Source organism: Bos grunniens, chromosome 16 (genome assembly GCF_055505025.1).
Source record: "Bos grunniens cultivar Pamir isolate PY7600 chromosome 16, Bosgru_T2T1.0, whole genome shotgun sequence".
NCBI classification, from domain to species: Eukaryota; Metazoa; Chordata; class Mammalia; order Artiodactyla; family Bovidae; genus Bos; species Bos grunniens.
Window position 1 is genome coordinate 29,667,492 of NC_141180.1, and position 13,408 is coordinate 29,680,899.

General features: G+C 60.8%; 1 protein-coding gene across 13 annotated transcripts; it reads left to right on the forward strand.

The window, feature by feature from the left end:
• Window positions 1–261: 261 nt before the first annotated feature.
• On the forward strand, window positions 262–12,634 carry LOC147356454 (tyrosine-protein phosphatase non-receptor type 11-like). Of its 13 annotated transcripts, none has more exons than XM_086343926.1 (14): window positions 262–314; window positions 6,145–6,267; window positions 7,278–7,475; window positions 8,161–8,347; window positions 8,422–8,541; window positions 8,713–8,826; window positions 8,968–9,064; window positions 9,277–9,356; window positions 9,689–9,844; window positions 10,053–10,184; window positions 10,886–11,040; window positions 11,147–11,214; window positions 11,345–11,663; window positions 11,835–12,634. In XM_086343926.1, the coding sequence occupies exons 1-14, from the start codon at window positions 301–303 to the stop codon at window positions 11,887–11,889; spliced, it is 1,818 nt and encodes a 605-aa protein (XP_086200052.1). In that variant the 5' UTR covers window positions 262–300; the 3' UTR covers window positions 11,890–12,634. The 13 variants fall into 13 exon arrangements, with proteins under 13 accessions (XP_086200052.1, XP_086200054.1, XP_086200046.1 ...); XM_086343928.1 differs by having other exon boundaries at window positions 11,345–11,432; XM_086343920.1 differs by having other exon boundaries at window positions 8,713–9,064.
• The last annotated feature ends 774 nt before the right edge of the window (window positions 12,635–13,408 follow it).

The following is a 13,408-nucleotide window of genomic DNA, read 5'->3' on the forward strand; positions in this document are numbered from 1 at the left end:
CCGTGCAGCTCCGTCCAGGGCCGCCTGGCACCTGCGCCCTCTGAGCCCATAATATGGTGTGAACCCCTTTTCCTGAAGCTCGGAGCGACCTTAGGAACTGGTGCTATTAACCCAACCTGCCAGCAAGGCAGCGAGACCTGAGGGCTCGGCTCCTTTAAGGGAGATATTGGAGGGGCGGGACCTCTCGATGGGCGCGGCTCCTTGGACGGGGCGGGTCCCGGTGGGCGGGGCTCTGATGGGAGGATCCTCTGGGTAGGCGGGGCCCCCTCAGAGCTACCAGAGAGCTGGAGCCCCGCAGACATGACCTCGCGCAGGTGAGCCTGGCCACCCGGTGGCCTGACGCTGAACCCCACCACATGCGCTTCGGGCCAACGGGTGCGGACAGGGGGTGCGGGAGAGATGCGACCCGGGACATCTCCTGCTCCTGACCGGTGGACCCCAGGCCTGACCTTCTGACATGTCATCTCCACATGTGACCTGTGACATCTCCACAGCCAGGGCCAGATTCCTGGGTCCTGGGACAGTGAGGCCTAGCCTTACTCTGGCCGGTGGAAAGGACTCTTTCAATCTGGGGCTGGGCCTGGGTGGAGGTCAGAGGTTCCCTGACCCTAGGGAATGGATGGTGCTCTTGCATGGTAGCCACTGGAGCCTAGAGTGGACAGCAGGTGTCAAGTCACTGACAGACCCTCTCTCTCTCACTCTCCTGGACTTCTTGCCTTCTTTTTGGCCACCAGAGATGTTTTCCACCTGGTGGTCTGCCCTTTCCAGTTTCAGGACTGGGAGCATCCTGGAAGCCCCTTGACCTGCAAGGTAGGCTCTTCCCTTCCCAGGCTCTCCTAAGGGCCAGGTTTAGGGGCGAGATCCCTGGAAACGGTGTGTGTGCAACCCAGGACAGGACGCAGCTCTGCCCCCATGAAGAAGAAAGGTGGGGCATGTGCAGGAAGGGGCACTTCCTGCCCTTTCTACCAGGTCCCCACTCCCTGGTTGTGCACACACTCATGTGAGCTCAGACTCTAGCTGGATGTGGATGTCAGTGGGGAGCCACACAGGTGTGAGACGCCTGTCACCACTTCCTAGCACTTGGTACATCCAGAACACCTCTCTCTGGGGCTCGGTGAGGCTGGGGGGTCACAGGAGGGGTTGCCCTAAGACCCCGAGTGACTCCCTAGATCAGTGAGGGGCTGGACAAGATCTGCTCTGCGGGTCTAGGGCAGTGCCTCAGTGGTGAGGGCCCCAGAATCCCTACAGAGGGTGTGGTGGGCCTGGCAAGGTGGCCTCTGGCAGGGCCAATGGCCCTGTAAGGCTCAGGAACAGTAGAAGTGAGTTGATCTCCAAGAACCTGTCAGCGTAGAGCCCTGTGGTTCCAAGATGTAACATCCAGCTGGAGATCAGGGAGGAGGGCATTTGGGATCTGTTTGGAATGACTCTCAGGCTCCCCTGAGCCTCATTTCTTGGTTCCCCAGGCAAGTTCTGGTGCTCAGAAAAGGTCATGTCTGTGTCATGTTCATGTGACCCTGGGCCAGCCTGGGAAAGCCCCGGGTGGGGCTCTGCCTGCCCTTGCCAACCCTCCCGCCCCACCCTGTGATGACCATCTGGACTGTCACTCCTCTGACCCCTGGGTCACTGCCCACAGCCCTATCAGGCCTGGGCAGGCCCAACCAAATCCCAAGCGAAACACATCCCCCCTCCTGCTTGCTCTCACCCAGCGGCCCCTTCCCGTTGCCCTGCGGTTTGTGGGTCAACGGGCATCACCATTGCCACCACTCACCCCGGGACTCCGGCTGTGGGCAGGGCTGAGCTCAGGTCTTGCCTAGCATTGAGGTTTGATGTGTTGATATTGGTGCTTGGGAGGGGGCTGGGTCCTATGGGGGTCTGCTAAGCCCCTTAGAGTTCTCCCTGTGTTCCATGTTGGAGAGGAAAGCATGTCTCTGGTTAATTCAGTTCTGCACAGACAGGACAGGCCTGCATAAACAGGGACCAGAAGGGGCTAGGGGTAGGGAGCTGGAGACAGACACTAACCGTGCTCTGTGGTCCTCAGCCCTGGAGCTCCAGCCTGGGGCCCTCCCCTCTGTTCTGTGTATCTCCCATCATCCCAACAGTGTCTTTCCTGCAGGTACCATGTATATAGCATGTCCACAAGCCATTCATGGAACTCCCAGGGTCACAGGGTGTCCCATCTATTGATGAGACACCAAGGCCACACAGAAAGCTGGACCAGACACTGGCCAGTGGGTTCAGGCTGGGCTGTTTTTGGGCTCCTGAGCATCGACCAGACTCAGTTGGACCTTAAAGGGCCCAAGCTGTTTGACTCGGTGGGGAGCCCAGTGTATCTTGCCCACCCCACCTGCCCCTCTCCCGGACCTGCCTGACCATGTGACAAGGGCAGAACTGAGTCACTGACCTGCCACAGAGCAGGGAGCTCTTTGGCACAGAAGTGACCCTAGTGTGGAGATTAGAAATGGGACTTGCAGCTTCCCACCTCCTCCCACCCCGCAGCCAGGGCTGTGGCTGCACCAACCTGCTGGACACCTGACTCCACCTCTCAACCTAGTGGGGGGTGTGAAACCTGCCTCAGCCTGGGGTTGCAGGCAGGCAGTGGTATGAGCTGCTGTGACGGCTCAGGATGCCCTCCCTCTGGGGATTTCCACCTGACAGACAGCGGGCAGCTTGTGGGGAGGACAGAGGGACAGAAAGTATGAGCAAGAGTCCCCGAAAGGGCAGTGTGTCCTTCTCCCTGCTCTGTGGCTTGGGTGCCCCTTCTACCCTTACCCCCACATTCTGGGCATCGCCCATCTCGGACTGGATTCGGAGGCTGCTGGGGCCTGGGGGTGGGCATCTGGGATAGGATGCAGTTCAGCAGAGTTGGTGGCCCCAGGATGGGGGTCAGAAACCTTCCTTTGGGTTCCAGTCCCCCACCACCTCCTCACTGCAGTGGCTCTGGCAGCAGGAAGCCTTCACCCTTCTCCTGGTGGCCTGGCCTGCTCTTCTGTGACTGGCCCTAGAACTCATCCTGCAGCAGCTCCTAGCCCAGGAAACCTTCCCTGGCAGCCTCACCTGCTGGACTACTCAACAAAAACTACCCCTCTAGAGCCAGCATGGGAGGGAGCTTGAGACCCCAGGCCCAAAACATGCCCAGGAAGTGACTGGCTGGCAGGATACCTCCCTCCCCCTGGAAGAGCTGAATGGGAGTGCTGGGTGGCCCTGGGCAGGTCACCTGGGCTTCTGGGCCTCTCAGAACCTCTCAGAACATGGACCCTGGGGAGCCATGGAGGTCAGAATGGACCCTGCCCTCCCAGTGGTTCACATCTGATGGTGAAGACATGGCGGGGGGTGGGGGACAGGTAAACTCAGAAGCCTGTACACACCTGTCTGCTTGCTGTTGCAGCTGTCACGCATGGAAGGAGGGGCAGAGATGCAGCTGAAGTGCTGCAGGGTGGGGGCTGGGGTGTGTCTCTCAGAAAATGAACAGAGAGGGAGTGTGAGCCATGGCCTGCAGGACCAGCTGGAGGTGGCCAGATGAGGGGTGAGGTTGGAGAACAGAGAGATGAACAACTGGATGGGAGGGTGCTTTCCAGTGGGGGCAGGGTCCTTGAGGTGTGCAAGCATCCTGAAAGCCACACCGGGCCACTGAGAAGGCTTACGCGGCTCTGATGTGTGTTTTCTGAGAACCTGTTTGTCTGCCGTGGCTCAGCTGGGGGTCACGGATGAGGCCTGAAATCAACACTGCAGTCCAGGCAAGAGCCAGTGGGCACTGGTCCCAGGGGAGTGGGAGAAGTGGTTGGGTCTGGGTCTGGGGCGTTTGGAAGTCAGGACAGGAGGGTGCAGCGTTGGGAGAGTGCTGGGGAGTTGAGGGCAGGGACCTGGGCAATGTCAGGCAGTGACTCTCTTCACTAAGTGAGGACTGTGTGGGACAGGGCCTCAGGGGCCTTGTCAGGACTTTTAAATCTTGGAAATGTCAAGACAGAGATGCTGTTACCTTTTCAGACAGAGATGCTGGAAAGGGTTGTGTCTGTGAGCTTGAAGCTCAGATCCCAGGTAGGGCTATATCCCTGGTGTGTGGATGTGGCAACACATGGAGGGCAGAGTGGGGAGGTTCCGACACCATAGGGTCAGAAGGAGGGGACCCAGGCCAGGTGAGGTGGGGAACCAGGTCAGAGTGTGGGGAACTCCCAAGTGGAGGTTGTGCTTCTGGAGGAGACCTGACCACCAGCCCCAGAAGGCTGGAGGAGACCCTGAGAGCCCAGGGAAATTGTCCTGTGGGGACTCAGCAGTGTGGACCAGCGCAGGACCATCCTTTCTGTGATGGTGGAGATGATTCTTTCCCACACGCGGTCGACAGCCTCCACTGGCCATACATGGCTTTCAGCAGTGAAGTGTGGCCACTGTGACCCAGGAACTGGGATTATGATTGTGCTCAATTTTGACCCATTCACCTGCACGCCCCACACCTGCCCTGGGCTGAGCATCAGACTGTGAGGTATAGACTGAGCACAGATGGCTTGTTGGAGGAGTAAGGAAGCAGCTGAAGGCAGGGGCAAACGGAGCACAGGATGGGGCAGAGGGAGGGGCAGGAGGGCCTGGAAGAGGCGTGAACTGACTCCCATTACAGAAAGATCTCAGTGGAGCAGGATGGTGCGGGGCCATCTGCAAGGACAGGACAGGATAGGGTCTGTCCAGGGCATGTCAGCCCCTGCCTCACTTGTGGCCAGGTTATGACAGCGAACAGCTGGGTGGGGCCTGGGGGTGGCAGGTGGCAGAATTGGAGTCAGGGGCCCTGGTGTCCCACTGGAGGCAGGACAGGGGCAGGACTACCCTGGACACCGTGTATCATCTGTACAGTGAACCAGGGACAAACACCTCTGAACCAGTCGGCGCAAGACCCTCCTGCAGTGACCTTTGTGCCTCTATGGGAGACTCACTGTTGCCGGTGGAAGTCCAGACACTGTGTTACAGGGTCCCGCTGGGGGGTCAAGCCAGGTCCCTGCCCTGAGATGCTTTGGGGCCACCACACGAGTAGATTTAATCCCTGGCCCAGAAATTCTTGCCCTAACTGGACAAAAGAAGCCACCCAGGTAAAGAAAACAGCAGTTATGATCTCAGCAGTGGGCACCTGTGGAGCCCTAATGATGGCCCCCTGATCTGTCCCCCCATCTCATGGGGGTAACTGTGAAGGGTGGTCCCAGGGCAGCAGCAGGGGAGGGCAGAGTTGAGCCCCTCTCAGCCTGGACCCCCAGCAGAATAAATGATGATTCTCTGGCCTTCCTGACCTGCTCCTGCCAGCCACCTGCTCCTCACCCACCACCCACCACCCACCACCCACCTATCTTAGGTTCATTAATCATTCACTTCTGAATTCATGTCTGTTTGTTAATTCCCAGGCTCTGTTTTATACCCTGGTGTACACCCTGCACAGAATGTTTTCACCCCTTGTGGACCGTAAATCCTCCCGTAGGAGATAGATAAGCCAATAAATATGTATGTATGTCAGGACGGTTTTCAGTGCTATGAAGAACAATGAAGCAGAACACGCATCCAAGAGTGAGGGGAGAGGGTCTCAGTCACGCAATGTGGGCCAGGAGTAGAGAAAGCTGGTACAGGGAGCCCTGCGGTGCATGGCCTTGTGTGGTGAGGGGCGGAGGCTGGTGGGCAGCAGCAGGTGGAGGGTGGACCTGGGCCTGTGGGCTGTGCTCTTCTCCCAGGGGCATTGCTCAAATGACTGACCAGACCTGCCAGGGTGCCTTGGGAGAGAGTGGAGAAGGTGGGAGGGGCGGGGGCCCCGCGGTCCGCTGCCGGGCTTTGAGGGGAGGAAGGGAGCTCTGGGTGGCCATGGGGGATCCCGAGTGCCTTTGGTCAAGCTGGGACGCCCAGTGGGCAGTGAGTTGGGGAGAGACGGCAGAGGGCTGAGGTTCCTGCTGGTGTTCTGGGAGGGGATGTCTGCCCTGCCCACCTGCCACTGTGGGAAAGGTTCTGCCCATCTATGTCCCTGGTCGCTCCCAGCCTCACCTCCTTCCCCACAGACCCTAGACTCTGTGGTCACAGCCCAAGGATGGGGGTGGGCACAGGGCACCCCAGAGGGCATCGTGGGTGTGGTCAGGATGGCCCAGTATCTCCCAGCTAATCAGCAGCTCTCCCTCTTCATTTCAGGTGGTTTCACCCCAACATCAGTGGAGTTGAAGCTGAGCAGCTACTCATGTCCAGTGGCCAGCACGGAAGCTTCCTGGCAAGACCCAGCAAGAGCTGCCCCGGGGGCTTCACACTGTCTGTCAGGTGGGTGGGTGGTGCAGGGTGGACAGGCCTGAGGCCCCGGGGGACCTCAAGGGGTGAGAATAACCTCAGCTGAGGGCATAGCAGGGGGTCAGGCTCCCTAGTGCTCCCAGAGGGCTGGTGGACAGCATTCTGAGCAGCAGGGACCTCTGCTGGGGGCTAGACATGCAAGATCTGGGGGGTCTGGTGTTCTGGCCAGGTGGCCCCTGGGCAGGAGGGACCACTTAGATCTTCAGGGATGGCTCAGTGTGGTGGGCCCTGGTCAGCGAGATGCCCTCATCCCTCTGAGGGCCCTCACTGGCCGTAATTGTACCCCCATCTGCTGGGGATGTCACTCACTGGAGATCTGCCCAGAGCCCTACAAGAGCCAATGTGTAGGGAGGATGGGCAGGAGGGGCCATGACCAGCAGAGTGGACAGCCAGACCCATGTCCACCCTATGTGAGGCAGGTCAGTCTAGAGTCTGGGGAGGGGGGGTCTTCCAAAAGCACTCCAAGTTTTTCTGGGTTTTCTGCTAAACCTGAGGCAGCAGGTGGGACAAGTCCTCAGGGTGGATTTCCCTCCCCTGAGAGACAGGCATTCTGTTCTTACCTGGGGCTTCCCCAGCCACACTGGGCACCTGGGAGAAGCAGTCCAGCCCCCTGTCCTTCAGAGCCCCTGGAGAGGTGGGCTGGGGTGAGGCAGAGTCTGTCCTGAGAGGCTGCCCCAGCCTCGGCCACCAGGCCAAGGGAGAGTTAAGCCTGTAGTCGCCAAACCTAGTACTGGCTTCCCCGGGGGCAATGGGGGCAGGGTGCCCACCACCCAGGATGAGGCCTGGACACTAACTAGGCAGGAACCTGCAGAAGGGAGGGACCTGACCTTGACTGTGGCTGTTCTGGGCAGAGGGATGGCAGAGGCCAAGAAATCAGGGCAAGAACTCCCCTGGGGCTATTTGGGAAGCTGAGTGCTCATGGGAAGGAGGGTGGTTGGTGAGAACAGTGGCCCTGATGGCAGCTGGTGCACTGGCCCTTTCAGGCGCCATAATGAGGTGACTCACATCAAGATCCAGAACACAGGTGACTACTACGATCTGTATGGAGGGGAGAAGTTCGCGACGCTGGCTGAGCTGGTACAGCACTACACAGGCCAGCATAGGGGGCTGCTCCGAGAGCGTGGCGGGGCCCCCGTGGAGCTCCGGCACCCGCTGGGCTGCCAGGACCCCACGTCGGAACGGTGAGCGGCTGTGTCTACATCTGGCCGACATCTGTGTCCGCACTTGTGTGTGTGCAAGAGTCCGAGGGGCAGGGGTCGATGGACACGGCCTCTGGATTTCTTCTGCCCCCAGGACTCAAGGTCGGGCTTGGGCACCACTGTGGCAGAGTTGAGGGAGTATAAAGCACTCCCTCCTCAGGGGTTTTGGCCTCAGTTCTCCAGGTCCCAGGCACCAGCTACAGAGGGGTGCCTGTGGAAGAGCTGCAGCCGGCCTCCTGTCTGCCTGCCTGCCTGGTGACCTGGGGAGAGCAGGTCTCCCAGCCTCGGTTTCCCTGGCTGCACTGCGGAGGCCTGAGCCAGCTGTGCCGGCTGAGGAAGCCCAGTGGGGCTGGCCTGGCCCACTCCTTGCTGAGGACTAGGCTGCCACCTGGTGGCCACCCTGGGGCCCTGCAGGGCCTGAGGGTCCCGCCTCGTGTTGCTTTCTGGGTTGGAGGAGGTTTGGAGGAGGCTTGCAGAAGGGTCCGAGAGGTGGGCAGGGCTGACCCAGGTTGGCTTGGGTGTGGGTGCTGCCCGGGGCCCATGAGGTCTAGGTGGGTGTGTGTCTCTCTTGGTGTCTGTGCCTCAGAGACTTCAGCTACTTGTGGGTCTGTGCCCCTCACCTGGCCAGTCCAGGGCCTCCTTTCTCACGTGTGCTGCCCTGGGCCAGGTGGTATCATGGGCATCTGTCTGGTAAGGAGGCTGAGAAGTTGCTGATGGAGAAAGGGCGTCCAGGCAGCTTCCTGGTTCGGGAGAGTCAGAGCAAACCTGGGGACTTTGTGCTGTCAGTGCTCACACAGCAGCTGGACAGGGTGGACCGCCAGCCGCGTGTCACCCACATCATGATCCACTTCCAGGTAAGAGGCGGGGTGGGGTTTGGGGTGTGGCTTGGGGAGGGGGTAGCCACCAGGCCCTCACTGCCACCCCACAGCCAGATGGGAAGTACGACGTGGGAGGTGGAGAGCAGTTCGACACCCTTGGAGATCTGGTGGAGCGCTACAGGAAGAACCCCATGGTGGAGAGGTCAGGGGTTGTGGTGCATCTTCGGCAGGTATGTCCCCAGGCACCTGAACCTTGGGGTCTGAGTGAGCTTCTCCCTCTGGAGGACAAGGGACTCTGGCATAGCCCCTGGGGCAGGGTGGCTGAAGGCAAGGGTGGGGGCCAGGGTGCTCTGGGGTCCACTGGGCCTTGCTAAGCTTGGACTCGAGCCTCTACCTGCCAGCCCCTCAAGGCCACGAGAATCAGCGCTGCAAGCATTGAGAGCCGTGTGCAGGAGCTCAGCGAGGCCACGGATGCCAGCGAGAAGGCCAAGCAGGGCTTCTGGGAGGAGTTCGAGGTGTCGGCCTGCTGCCCACTGCCCCCCTTCAGACTCCCGTCCTCTGGGCTGTGGCAAGGGCCAGCAGAGGGGTGTGGGTCAGGGCGTGTATGGCGGGTGTTGAGGGCTCTGGGGCCACAGGCTAAAGCCCCACTCCTCCAGATGCTGCAGCAGCAGGAATGCCGGCTCCTGTACCCCCGGAAGGAAGGCCAGCGGCCGGAGAACAAGCCCAAGAATCGATACAAGAACATCCTTCCCTGTGAGGCTGGGGCTGGGGTCACATGGGGACCAGGTCCTCACCCACCAAGTGCAGGGCCTATCTGGCAGAGGGGTCCTGGGGGTGGAGGCAGGGGTCATTCCCCACCACTGGTGCGATGCCCTCTCTTGCCCCTTCGTCCTCTGCCTCTGCTCACCACAGGTCAGCGGGGATCCCTCTTCCCTGGAGACCTGAGCTACATCTTCCCTTCTCAGTTGATACCACTCGTGTCATCCTTCATGATGTGGATGACAGAGTGCCTGGAGCCGACTACATCAATGCCAACTACATCAGGGTGGGTACTTGGCCTGCTGCACCTGTGGCCTACATGAATCAAACCCTGGTCACTCCATTCCCCATAATAATGAGCCTGGAGCTCCTGGAATGGTCTGTGGACTTTGGAAAGACAATAGATACTCAGGAAGGGTGCAGTAGTCTGCACTGGGTCCTCAGAGGGGCCAATCCAGAAACTGCTGGATTAAATATTGGTCCTAAGCCCCTTCCACCCTCCATGGTCTGTGTGTGAGCCACTTTGGCTACTTTGCATATCATTTGCATCAACTTGAATTGGTCCTCTGGCACTTTAATTCCTGGAAACAGCAGGCAGCTGACCCCACCTTCTTTCAGAGTGACCCAGAGGAGAAGCCAGGCCATGGACTGGGCAAGGTGTACATCGCCACCCAGGGCTGTCTGCCGACTACAGTGGCTGCTTTCTGGGCCATGGTGCACCAGGAGAACACACATGTCATCGTCATGACCACCAGGGAGGTGGAGCGAGGCCGGGTAGGAGCTCCAGCTCATGTTCCTCCCCTCCTCCTGCCATGTGCCCCACTGGACCTGTGTTGGAGCTGGCCCAGCTTTGCTTCTTCAGTCTTAGAGATGCTGGGGCACGGCGAGGGCCCTAGAGAGACCCTATGTGTGCCCCGCAGGGAGGAGGGGCATGGGTGCTGGTGGTCTTCCAGCATGGCTAATGCCATGCCTCACCCCCCAGAACAAGTGTTTCCGATACTGGCCAGAGCTGCACGGCAGCCAAGAGTACGGCCACCTTCACGTGTGCAACATGGCTGAGCACTGGGCCCAGGGCTATTGTGTGCGGGAGCTGCAGGTGTGGAGGCCAGACCAGGTGAGCCTGAAGAGCCTCGGGAGCCTCAGGGCCAGGGTGATGTGCTCAGGAAGTCCCCAGGTCTGTGCTGGGCTGGCCCAGCCTCCACCCAAAGCCACTAGCTTTGGTGGCTTCCACATGGCTCAACCCACTGGGCAAAGTCCTGGCCTGGGCCATGCTGGGCAGTGATCCCAGTCAGGCAAGTTCTCAACCCAGCTGTCTGGCTCCAGGGTGGCCTCACACCCATATAGGCCTCTCCTTCCAGTTCCTCCCTGGGCATCTCAGTACCTTCGGCCTTCTTTGTATGCCATTGGTGCCTGTTCCTCTCCCAGGCACATTTCCCTCCTGGCCAGTTCCCCTCCCAGGCACATTTCCCTCCTGGCCAGTTTCCTTTGATAACCACCGGGGCTCCTGCAAGCCTCTGTGTTTAGCCCTTCTTAAATAGAATTCACTTCCTGGAAGCTGCTCCTCCCCAGGACCGTCTTTCTTCCTTTCCCCGGGCAGCGCAGGTCCTCCAAACCCTGAATCCCATCTTTTCCTCCCACTCCCTCCAGCTCTGTCTGGGCCCTGCTGGTCACTCCTTCTGGCAAACCCCGCTGGGCCTCGCCCTGTCTCTCCCCAGTTCAGTCCCTGTGCCCCTCCCAACCAAGGGTCACAGCAGCCCGAGGTGCTTGGGACAGACCAGACCTCCCAGCTGGCACTCACCAGCCCACCCTGCCTAGGAGGAGTCGCCACACACAGTGAAACACTACCAGTACTTCAGTTGGCCGGACCACGGCGTCCCGGCCGAGCCCACCGGCGTCCTTAGCTTCCTGGAAGAGGTGAACCGGACCCACAGCAGCATGCCGGGGGCCGGACCCATGGTAGTCCATTGCAGGTGCGACAGGGGATGGGGCGGGGCCAGCGGTACAGGTGCGACAGGGAAAGGGGCCACGGCTCTGTCCTGTCAACTAGCCACAGGCCTCCTTGGTCCGTCCCAACAGCGCTGGCATCGGACGCACTGGCACCATCATTGTGATTGACATCCTGGTGGACGTCATTCGCAGGCAGGGTGAGCCGCCCCAGGCAGGCCCCGCCCCACGTAGCCCCACCCCCTGCGCTTGCCGGTACCGCTCGTTGCATCTAGCCATCCCACCTTCTCCCTGCCGGCCCCTCTCCGCCCTGAGCACGCTCCTCCCCAGGGTTAGACTGCGACATCGACGTCCCCAAGACGATCCAACTGGTGCGGCGGCAGCGCTCGGGGATGGTGCAGACCGAGGCGCAGTACAAGTTCGTGTACCTGGCGCTGCAGCGGTACATCCAGGGCGAACAGCTGCGCCTCCGCAAGCCTGTGGGGGCGGGGCCGGGCCGGGGCGGAGCCTGCGCTGGCGTCACCATGGTGACCAGGGGCCCCTCCCCTCAGCGCGAGCGGCCGGAGGAGCGCGGCTCGCTGAACCTGGGCGTCTCGCCCGTCGACCCCGGCTGTAGCCCCGGACCCGCGCCGTCCCGGGCGCCGGCGGCGTGAGTGGAGCATCAGGGACTGTGGAGGCCAGAGTCCCGGCCGGGGGCGGCGGCGGGGCGGGGGAGGGGAACAGGAAGGCCTCGGGGGCGTGGCCCGGGCTCGGGGGCGTGACCGGGGCGAGGGGGCGGGATCGCAGGTGGGCCCCAGTCGAACTCTGTCTCTGCCTGCAGGACCCGGGAGGCCCCCCGCCACGAATATGAGAACCTGCAGGGCCTAGAGCCGTGAGAGCCCCTCGTGCACGTGCCCCGAGTGGGGCTGGAGCCGTGCAAGAAGGCGGGAGCCCAGCAAGCCCGGCCTCCGCGTTCCTCCAAAGGACTGTTTAGGATTGTGCAGACAGGCGCCCAGCCCTGAGCGCCGCGGAGTCGGGGTGGGGATGGGGGTGGGGTCCCTGGTCTGCTCCTCAGACCCTCCCTGACCAGGTCTGCACGCCCAGAAATGGTGAGGGGCGGGCAGATCCCGTGGCCCTGGCACTCCTGGAGGAGGGGAGGCAGAGCTGACTCAGTTTGGGAGGCCGCCAGTGACCAACTGCACGTTGCGGTGAAGACATGTGTGCTACATGTCTGAGGGTCACTCTAAATGTGGGACACGAGACCACCTAGTGAGTGCCAGTTTGTTCACCAACATTTGTGACCCTCTCCCTGCTTTCTGAGTGCCCCCGCCCCTTCAGAGTTACTTCTCAGCCCTGCCTACAGCCGTGGTCTAGGCTGTGGCCTGGCAGTGGCTCAGTCCTGCCACGTCCAGACCTAACCCAGACTGTCACATTGCAGTCATGCGTAGATAAATGCTTGTTAAATGAGGGAATATGTGACATGCTCATCTGACCACAGTGAGGAGGGCGAGGCTCCATGAGAGCATGACTTGTTTGTGACGATGCGATATCACTGGCTTGTGGTCCACACTGGCACCCTCCCATTATGGATGGCCCTGTGACTTTCTGGTCTCCTCAGTAAAATGCCTTCTCAGTTCTGCATCTTTGCTGGGGCTTGGAGAAAGGGTACCTGTGGGTCCCCATGACTGGGCCCAATTCCCCAGGGTCTTTCTGAGCCACAGGCACAGCTGGTTGGAGCAGGAAGTCCTGGGTTTTGGGGTGAGGAATGAGGAGGCTGAGACCTATGCAAGCCAGAACCGGCTTGGCTTCTCTTTGTCATGCCAGCCTGGCGGTGCAGGATTCCTGGACTGATAGCAGTATTGGGTGGGGGAGGGGTGGGGTGGCAGGACTCCCGCCCATCCCCCAGGATGCTCGCTTCACCAGCCAGGTCTGGCCCTCCTCTGCTGGAGGAACCCAAGGCCTGTAGATCGTCAGGATACGCTGGTTGTCGCCACCTCCGCTTCTGTGCACCCTTGAGCCTCGGTTCCCAGGGGTTGTGAGGTCCTGTAGCCCTCCACTCAGGGCTCTGGGCAGGGCTGTGGGATCATGACTTCTGGGGGTTGTAGCCTGTTGTGAGCACAGTGGGGGTGGGAAGGAGGACTCTGGACCAGGCCAAGGCCCCATCCCGGCACCCCCTGCCCCAGGTGCTCCCAGCCCTCACTGTCTCCCTCAGGCAGCCTCCCAGCCCCAGGAGGCAGCCAAGCCCAGAACTGCTCCAGCCCATCCACAGCCCAGGCAGGACCGGAGTTGGACCCCCTAGAACTTGGGCCACACACTCTAGGGGCTGCTGGGAGTCCAGTCCAGGAGGTGTCCTTTGGATTCAGAGCCTTTGTGGAAGGGGCAGACTGGGCTTTTCTGGAAAAAGTGGCTTAATGG